The 9,560-nt window shown below is 30.0% G+C and overlaps 1 protein-coding gene across 1 annotated transcript; it reads right to left on the bottom strand.

The window, feature by feature from the left end:
* Positions 1 to 1,434: 1,434 nt before the first annotated feature.
* On the bottom strand, positions 1,435 to 6,687 carry LOC136220896 (casbene synthase, chloroplastic-like). Its single transcript, XM_066008729.1, has 7 exons — positions 6,385 to 6,687; positions 6,032 to 6,302; positions 4,708 to 5,080; positions 4,234 to 4,452; positions 3,348 to 3,486; positions 3,016 to 3,264; positions 1,435 to 1,904 (listed from the first exon to the last, which is right to left on the bottom strand). The coding sequence occupies exons 1-7, from the start codon at positions 6,610 to 6,612 to the stop codon at positions 1,614 to 1,616; spliced, it is 1,770 nt and encodes a 589-aa protein (XP_065864801.1). The 5' UTR covers positions 6,613 to 6,687; the 3' UTR covers positions 1,435 to 1,613.
* Between the last annotated feature and the right edge of the window lie 2,873 nt (positions 6,688 to 9,560).

Below are 9,560 nucleotides of genomic sequence, written 5' to 3'. Positions count from 1 at the left end.
ATCATATGGGAGATCGGGCAGCCCCATCCAGGTGTCACCAAGCAAAAAATTAGTAACCAGATGGCGCTGAATTAAAGGAGAGAGGCCAAGACGATCCGCAACAGTTGGAATAATCCACTCGGAAGACCAAAAATTCAAATTCATTTCAGTTCCAATCCACCATATACAGTGTTGACGAAGGAGACTATACACAGTACTGACTAATCCCCAAATGGTAGAACTAACAACCCTGCCACGAGGTAAACTAGAAGGCTCCAAAAAACGGGTGCGAAGTAAAGAGAACCAAGAAGAGGAAGATGAGAGCAAGCCCCAAGCTAATTTGCCCATCAAAGCATTATTAAATCTGAATAAATCCTTCAACCCCAAGCCCCCATCGGAGACCGATCGGATACAGGTATGCCACGGGACAGTTATGAATTTTTGCTCCAAAATATCTCCAGTCCAGATGAAGTTTCTAATCTAGCGAGTCAACCGCTTTAGAAGACTCGAAGGCCATTTGTACACAATGAAAGAGTGAGTCAAAGAGCTAGTGATCACAACATTAACCAAAGTGAGTCTACCAGCCATGGAGAGCGACTTGTCTTTCCATTGCGAGAACTTCCCGAAAATACAATCTGCAATACCCGCCAAATGAGAAAGTCGCGAGGCACCACGAAAAAATGGAACACCAAGATAGCGAAACGGTAGAGAACCAATCCGGATACCACATATATCAATAAGCCAGGAGCGCCTCCTGGCCGTGATGGCACTACTAAAAAAGGACTCAGATTTCTGCCAATTAACATGTCATCCAGAAAGAGATCCATAGAGAGAAAAGGTCTCATGAAGAATTTTAACATTAGAAATAGAGGCTTTGCAGAAGATCAGAAAATCATCAGCATATAGGAGATGTGTGGGAAATTGTGAGGAACGGGAATAATTCATAGGCACCAAAGCACCCGAAGTCACTAAAGAAGAAATCAATCTACTAAGATAGCCTCGGCAATCCCAAACAGAAGTGGGGATAATGGGTCCCCCTGACGCTCACCTCTGGAGCAGAAAAAGTAACCCCGGAGGCCAGAAGAAGTCATAATAGAAATACGAGCTGAAGAGAGAATGTTGAGAATCAAATTCCGAAACTTCAGAGAAAAACCGAATGCTTGAAGAACCTCAAGAAGAGTATTTATTTAGCTTATTCAAAAACATAAAATAATAAGTACGTTTGTGATCAGAAATGTTTTAGTGATATGCAAAATAATAAGTACGTCTATGACCAAAGTAATATACTTACGAGTCCATTAATGTCATATATACATTTTTTTTCTTTCAAACTATGTAGTGATATGCAAAACGATTTTTTTAGTCAGGTGTATTACTCATGTAATACACTAAAATATATCCTTTAATAATACCAATTAAATAATATCAATGGTAGATCTCAAGATGCCATATATATTGCAATTGCACAATAATTTAGAAATTTCATAGTATAAAAAAAATTCCCAACACAATAATTTTGAAACTCAATCAATACATTCTTTAATACAACATAAGTAGAATGAAATTTCATTAGTTATTATTATTCATAACATATATTTATAAACACTTGAAACATAATTAATTAAAAATAGTTTTCAAAGTGGAATTGGATCAACAAACAAGCCTTTGACGTAGTGTCTCAATTGTTGAGAATCAGTATATCCATCTCCATATTTGTAACTCACATCTGTAAGACGAACAAGATTTACAATTCTCATTAGAAGATCTACTGGAAATTGTGTTGGTCTCATCACTTCTTCATTCATTTCTTTCCAACATTCTCTAGCCATTTTCTCAAGAGCTTTCACTGCTATTTCTTTTGTCACTCCATGTTGTTTCATGTAACAATCTATGCATGACGCCACGTGTCCTCTTGCTTGCTCTGTCTGTAATGCGGAAGAGAAAATTAGCCATATAGTTATGAAAATAAGAGATTTATGTATTTCGGTTATTTTCTTGCTGTAACTAGTGAAGAATACACATAGTTCATTTAAATTGGTACATTTAAATTGGTACAACAGTAAGGAAATCTCATACATTATAACTCTCACGAGTCTGGATTATACTCAATGTTCATACGTGCATATCACAAGAGCACAAGTCTAAACTTACAGAGTGTCTTATTGGCTCTCTGAACATGTTTAAAGTAACATGATTAACTCATTATGTCCAAGTGGCAGAACACAAGTTGATTTTGACAAATTGAAAATATACGGACAATTATTACTCTAAGAAATTTCACAACTCAGGTGATCCATAGATTACTTTAAACAAGTTTAAAGAACTAACAAGACACGGCCAACATGCTTTTTGAATCAAGTTAAAGGAGCTCCTAATATATTAAACCAATATAATTCTTTTTCATAATAAAATTCACTTATAGAGAAATTTTTAATTCTAAATAGAAATCTAAACTTATCTTAACATTTATTTAAAAAAAAGGGCGGCCCGGTCGCACTACGCGTCCCCGCTGAGCGAGGATCCGGGGAGGGGTCCCACCACAAGGGTGTACTCGGGGCCCCGAGGCTATCCTAGTTCCAGTTTCGCTAACAGTCTTCCCCTGCCAATTTATTTGGCAAGAGGCCGCTCTTAAGACTCGAACCCGTGACCTCTTGGTCACACGACAACAACGTTACTTATTAAAAATATTACTAATAATTATGTGTATTAAAGATAATAACAATAATAATTATTCTTCTTTAACTTTCCCTATCAATTTAAATTTTAAATCAATTAATTAACATAGATGATGTAATAATTACCAAAAGAAATTGATTTCTTAGTAAATTTTGTTGATAATTACTTAAAAATAAATAAAATTAACATTAATCCTAACAATAAAATTGATTATCTCCCAATAATTTTACCAACAACTAAATTCAGTTCTCGTTTTCAGGGACATAGTTTAAATTTAACCCTAATATATAAAATAACAATAAAACCCGATATAATATATATTAAAATGACATCGATAATTTAACGAGATGAATAATTTACCTTGTGAGAAGTTAGGTCATTCACTAATCTGATAAAAGCACCAGAGACATAACTGAGTTTAGGATAAGTTTTCAGCCAATCAAATTCTTCAGTTCCTTTAATTTTTTCAACTCCCATAAATCCAACAGTACTGACAAGTGGCAATCCAGTAGTCATTGATCCATTATACATGTACTCATCGAACGATGGAACTTTCCCCTCATTAAGCCACTTTGCTTCCAAGTAATATCCCCTCACTAATTCCTGGTACTGAAATAAGAATTAATTTAAATTAATCAGTTAATTATGATAATTATTATGGTAATTAAATGGTTAATTTTTTGTATTTTTACCGCTTCTTTCCCAAATTTAACTGAGTAAGATTTTCCTTGATCTTTCAACTCTTTCTCAAAGTCAGAAAATGTGTTCAGTAACAATGTGTAGAATCTTTTCATGTAGTCTGGTAAGTCTTCAAGACAACTTATGTCCCACCTGAAAGAATAATAATAATAATAATAAAAATATTATAATTGAGAAGAAAAGTATCCTTAATTAATCTATTTTGGTAGACTGAATTATAGTATTAATTTTCTTAAATTTGCAATTGAAATTTATAGTAATTTCCAACAAATTTTCAGTGGATTCCCTAAAAAAAAAAGTAAAATTGAACTAGGGAAAATAAAGTGCGACAGCAATTATTTTATTTCAAAGACCGCAAGAAAAACTATTTTTACTTTCTTTCTATAATTAAATTCTAAATTATTATATTTTTCGTTTTATTAATTGGACATTTTTCTTAAATTTTATATAAAGCACTCGAAATTATAGGACCAATTCTATAGTGGACTTTACATATTAATCCACCTATATAGATATTTTCCGTGATATGAAGTGAGGATATTATAAGAATCAATTCCTTATCGTTGACCTTGTCGTTATATGAAAAAAAAAAACCTTAAGTTCAAAATTGAGATAAGGGTTTATTTTTCCCAAGGTTATTGGGGAAATTAAATTGTACCCTCATTATACAAAATGACTCAATTTTTTCTCTATGGTAGAAACTCTATCTAAAGGATTCTGTTACTATTTTCGTCGGTAAGTACCTATAAAACGATAAAATTGAACTAAATTTTCTTTTATGAGATTAAAATTGAGCTAAAGTTTTTTACCACACGGATCAATTGAGTTATTTTATACGATGACGATAAAATTAATCTTTTGTAAAGTAAAAATAAAAACCTCTCAACTGCATCAGCAAGACGATGGATTTCATCAATGGTTGCATAAGCATCGATCGTATCATCAACTAGTGATATAAGCAAAACAACTCTTGCGATGATCATTCGACAATGTGCATATTTTGGCTCAAAATAAGTGGAACTAGCCCAGAAGAATATTTCGGCCATTCTGTCTCTTGCGTAAGGAATCTCCGACTTAAGGTCCAACTTCTTCCATAACCTACAAAAACAATCAAATACTAAAATTTAGTGGCGGAACCAGAGGTACACGGACTCATCGGAATTCTATCTGAGAATAGGGACGAAGGGATTGAGTTAAGGAGGAAATTTCTATCGGTTAATGTATAATATCCATCACTAATGATTTTAAAAGAGTTTGTAAAATCACGGAATAAATTTGCGACGGAATTATCCGTCGCGGATTCTTAGTCCCTAAAAAATATGTATAAAAACGAAGAAAATGTTAATTAATTACCCGGAATAGTGGTTGATTTCTTGTTGATGTATGAACTGCACCCTATTGAAATCCAACTTGGCAAACTCAAGCAAAATGTCGTTTCGGGATTCATCGTTTTGGTATAAATCGATGAACTTCCTTGCTTCTAATCTCGGTATACCATTGTGATAAGGTTGTTCCAAGGCGTTCGTTATGTGTTGTTTGAGATCGGGGAAGGATTCAATTGCCGATGATTGTAGAAATGCCTTCGAGAAATCGTAAGCTTCGTCGAGAATGTCTTCTCCGGGGATACTCAAATGGGTTGCTTCATAAAGGCTAAGTAAACCTTTAGCGTCGTTTAGTAGCGACGATTTGAACTTTCCGTCGGTATCTTTGAACTTGTTGAATACATCTGATTCATAGTCCATTAAAAAGATTCTCACAATCGGTGTTGAATAAGAAAAAACAAAAAAAACAAATTTTTATACTAATAGATAACATTTTAAAAATAATGTTCATTATTTTCACACAACTCTTTATAATAAAATGTTATTTGGACTTATAGTGTGTACCGGTTCAAACCCAGTCTACCTTATTTGAAACTTTATTAATAAATAATTATCAGGAATCTTAAACTATAGTGCATCAGCATTACTAAGGATTAATGAAAAATAACAAAAAAACTGGGTGTTTTTTAATCCTAATAAAATATTTTATTATGTACTGTTTGAAGTAAAATAATAAAAACCAAAATGAGACTTGGTTTAGGAAGTTTTAATTTTAGATTCAGTTTGTTTTATATAGAGTTTTTATTTTTTTGATAAATTATATAATTTGCATAAAATGGATCAATAAATTAATAAATTAAAGAGTAAAGTAGGAAAAAATATGTAGTTTGTTTTATTTGTAAATATATATATTTTTTTTGAGTTCTAAATATAGATCTGTAATATGTTGTTTTATAAAATAAAGTATTTTAAGTTATACTGTTAAATTCCGATTATAATGAACGACATCTTTATTTTTTAAACTACATTTATATATTGACAATATATAGGTCTCCAACCCGATTTGGAACTTTATAAAATGGATTTAAAAATCAATTTAGTTTATAAACTGTCAAATTAATAAAATAAAAAACGTAAAATGTCTATCATAATATTTAAGGTTTCGAATTAGGGGACTGTGTTATGGGAAGATTGTGTTTTGTTGATATGTAAATATTATTAAATTATTTATTAATTTATTATTAAAATACGAGACTAAAAAATATATTATTAAAATACGGAAACTAAAACCATGCATTCGGTAAAAGTGTAGGGACCAATAAATTATTTACCAAACAAATAAATAAACTACCAACCTGTAGACATTTTGAATCCATGTTGTCTCAGAACCCGAAATGCAAGAGAAACAGTGTAGAGATCATAATCATTTTCATCAAAAATCTGAAGTTGATCATTGAAAATACATTCTAACTGTTCTTCAATGGTTTCCTCAAAATGATACGATACACCGAGACGACACAGTGAGTCAATCAAAACGATTTTCTCCACAAAATCAACAGCTGAATCCAACATAACCGCAATGTTTTCTCTAAGAGATTTCACTTGTCTCTCATACCATTCAAATTTCTGCACAAAAACTTAGTTTTCAAACATAAAATAAAACGGAAATGGATACAGAAACAGACATAGAAATGGAGTTAAAACGTACCGAGTCATTGAAGTTTAAGGAGCTAAAGCGATCGCCCCAAACAGTGGGAGGAAAATTAGCTACTCGACGATCTTCTTGTTGCTGTGATTTTGAAGTTAAACAAGCTCTTGCTTGTTTATTAATGGAGAAGTTAATTTTCGGAGAAAAATAGGTTGATTGATTGAAAAATCCGAGGAAACTTTGCTTTTGTGTGTTGATTGATCGAAAAACTGCTGGTTGCAATGCCATTTTTGAGTTTAGAGAGAGTTAAGTGAATTGAACCACTTTTTTTTCTTTCAGATTTGATGTTTTTGATTGAGGAGTTTTAAGGTCTCAACAGCTTTTTATAGAGACCAATGTCTTTAGAAGACACATGTCTTTTTAGGAATAAAACCGTATTTGGTATTTTGGTACCTAAAATCTTACTATTTTGCCTCATTTTAGTACTATTTGGTACGATTTAGTCCTTGGGATTAAATTTAGCTTTGGTCACTGAATTTTAATGGTTATATCAAAATAAACCTTCAACTTCAATTTGTATGAATAAAATCATTCAATTTTGAGTTTTGTTTCAATATAGTCACTCTAGAGACTTCAAGAGTAAAAGACACCGAAAATTTGAAGTGGTTTCCACATTAACATTAGTCGACTTTCACCGCTGGCCGAAATGATATGTGATTTTCACCTAAATGACATGTGGCTACCACATAGCTACTCGAAACGACATGTGTCAGCTAGGTGGCAGCCGCGTGTTGTTTCGGCCAGCTAGGTGGCAACCATGTGTCATTTATTTAGCCAGGTGGCAGTCACATATTGTTTCGGTCAGCGATGAAAATTGACTAATAGTGACGCGAATGCCTTTGTATTCTTGGAGTCGTCAAAGTGACTTTTATTAAGACAAAATTCAAAATTGAATATTTTTATTGAGATAAATTGGAAATCATTGAGACAACTATTAAAGTTCAGTGACCCATAGTGTATTTAACCTTTGCCCTCTATAGTATTGCCCTTTGGATTAAAAAAAAAAGTAGGGGATAAGTTAACTTTTGTCACGTGACATATATACATGGTAATTATTTTAAGAGTTAGTGTCAAATAAATGCTATGTGGTTTCATATTTTTTTTAGATCGGTACTTATGGCTAGAAAAATTTTCATTTTTCTAAATTTGGCCGATAACGATCTCAAACTGAAAATTTTCAAGAATTAAAATTATTTAGTATCAAATTTATTATGGAACCACATTTTTTATATTTCAAAATCATCATTTTTTCAGTTTTTTCTCTTTAAACATTAACTTTCTCTCTCATAAAAAACCATCTAAATAACCTCAAACCTAATAAGTTGAAGAATTAAAGTTTCTTAAAATATCTTTTAATTCTTGAAAATTCTTATTTTGAGATCGTTATCGGCAAAATTTAGAAAAATGAAAATTTTGCCAACGACAATAGATACCGATCTGCAACAAATGTAAAACCACGGAGTTTTATTTAAAAATAATCCTTATTTTAATTTTTTTCTATATACAGTTAATATATGAGTAAATAAAAAAATTTAATTCTTTATTTATCTATCTATATTAAGTTTATATGAAAAAATAGAACAATTGCCACATTTAGATATGAGTGTCAAAAATTGTATCATGTAACCAAAATTAACAAATCATTTAATTTTTCTTTCAAAATTGGTTAATATCATTTATGGAAATATCTTAGAGGGAAATATTACTAAATAATATTATATGGAGCAATGACAAGATTTTGGATATTACAAAGACTAAATATATCGAAGTCTTTATTATGTTTTGCAAAATGGTTAAGTTGTCCTTACAGAAAAAAAAACATCTTTTAGGTCTTCACCGTTTAAGGATTAAACACTTGATTTTTAATTTCCACTGTAAACCCTCATCCTGATTTGGGAGTGAGTAGACCTATCCTTACCTAAATTTTTTCCTACCAAAGAAAAGAAAATAGTTTATTTTTTTCGTGCATACGCCAAAAACAAGGCACCTCATGCGCTCCTAAATTTTCTAAATTTTGTTATTGAGTTTCTATCCTTTTATTATTATTATTATTATTTTTATAAGGTTGCTATTTATTTATTTATTTATTTGAGGAATTTATAAGGTTATTATTATTATTATATCTTTTATATTATTAAAATTAATTTTAAATATGTCAATTTTTTCTATATATCATATATTTATATCCTAATTTAAAAATTCTAAACCTCAAATCATAAATTCTAAATTTCTAAAAATATATCATAGACTAGTAACTTATAAACTTAGTCTTTCAAATATATTAAAAATAATATTACTTAGTTTAATATAATTAAAATTATTACACTTAATATATCTGTAAACAAGTTTAAAAAATGAATTTCCATGCAAGTTTCCATTATTATTATTATTATTATTATTATTATTATTATTATTATTTTCTATGACTCAATGAAATAGTAAATAATAATAATATATAATATAATATAATTAATGGTAACCAAACTAATAATAATAATATAATAAGCACTGAATAAGAAAAAATAAAGATGTGTATAAGTTTAGAAATCTAAAATGTAATTCTACATAATAAAGTATGATTAAGATCCAATTGTGTTTGTTTAAATGTAAAAAGAAATCAATTAAATTAAAAAATTCTTTGAAATTTGCAATGGCTAATTAAACTGAATTGTATAAAAATTAAACAATTCAAGGCTCAACCTACAAGAATAAAAAAATATGAAAGACTTAACAACAAGACACACTAAAAGTTAGTAAACATATACAATTTGATTTCATTTTAGGAAAAATACAAAAACAATGCTTATAATTTGCCATATTTACAAATATAGGTCTATAATTTAAAATTTGCAAATAAAAGTATGCAGTATGTTTTATTTACAAAACAAAATATTTTAAATTATACCGTTAAGTTTTGATTACAAGCAAGAATTTGTTTTTTTTTTTATCTAAAACTTATATATATTTATATATCGATAAAGCACTATCATTTGTAAACACATTATAAACATTTTACGTTTTTTACTAATTTGATACATTATGAATTAAATTGATGTTTAAATTCATTTTGCCCAGTTACAATTCCATTTGGAGATCTACGTTTTGGAATTCAACCGTGTAGTTAAAAATACTTATTTTTATTTGTATAAACACACATACCATATATCTCAATTTAT

This window comes from Euphorbia lathyris, chromosome 1 (genome assembly GCF_963576675.1).
Source record: "Euphorbia lathyris chromosome 1, ddEupLath1.1, whole genome shotgun sequence".
In the NCBI taxonomy this organism is placed as follows: domain Eukaryota; kingdom Viridiplantae; phylum Streptophyta; class Magnoliopsida; order Malpighiales; family Euphorbiaceae; genus Euphorbia; species Euphorbia lathyris.
The sequence above is the reverse complement of the archived record's forward strand: the minus strand, read 5'-3'. Positions and strand labels throughout refer to the sequence as shown.

Coding starts and splice junctions, on each gene's coding strand:
- LOC136220896 (XM_066008729.1), bottom strand. CDS start 6,612: ATGGCATTGCAACCAGCAGTTTTTCGATCAATCAACACACAAAAGCAA. Junction 4,453..4,707: donor GAAATCAACCACTATTCCGG/GTAATTAATTAA, acceptor TTGTTTTTGTAG/GTTATGGAAGAAGTTGGACC. Junction 3,265..3,347: donor TTAAATTTGGGAAAGAAGCG/GTAAAAATACAA, acceptor TTCTTATTTCAG/TACCAGGAATTAGTGAGGGG.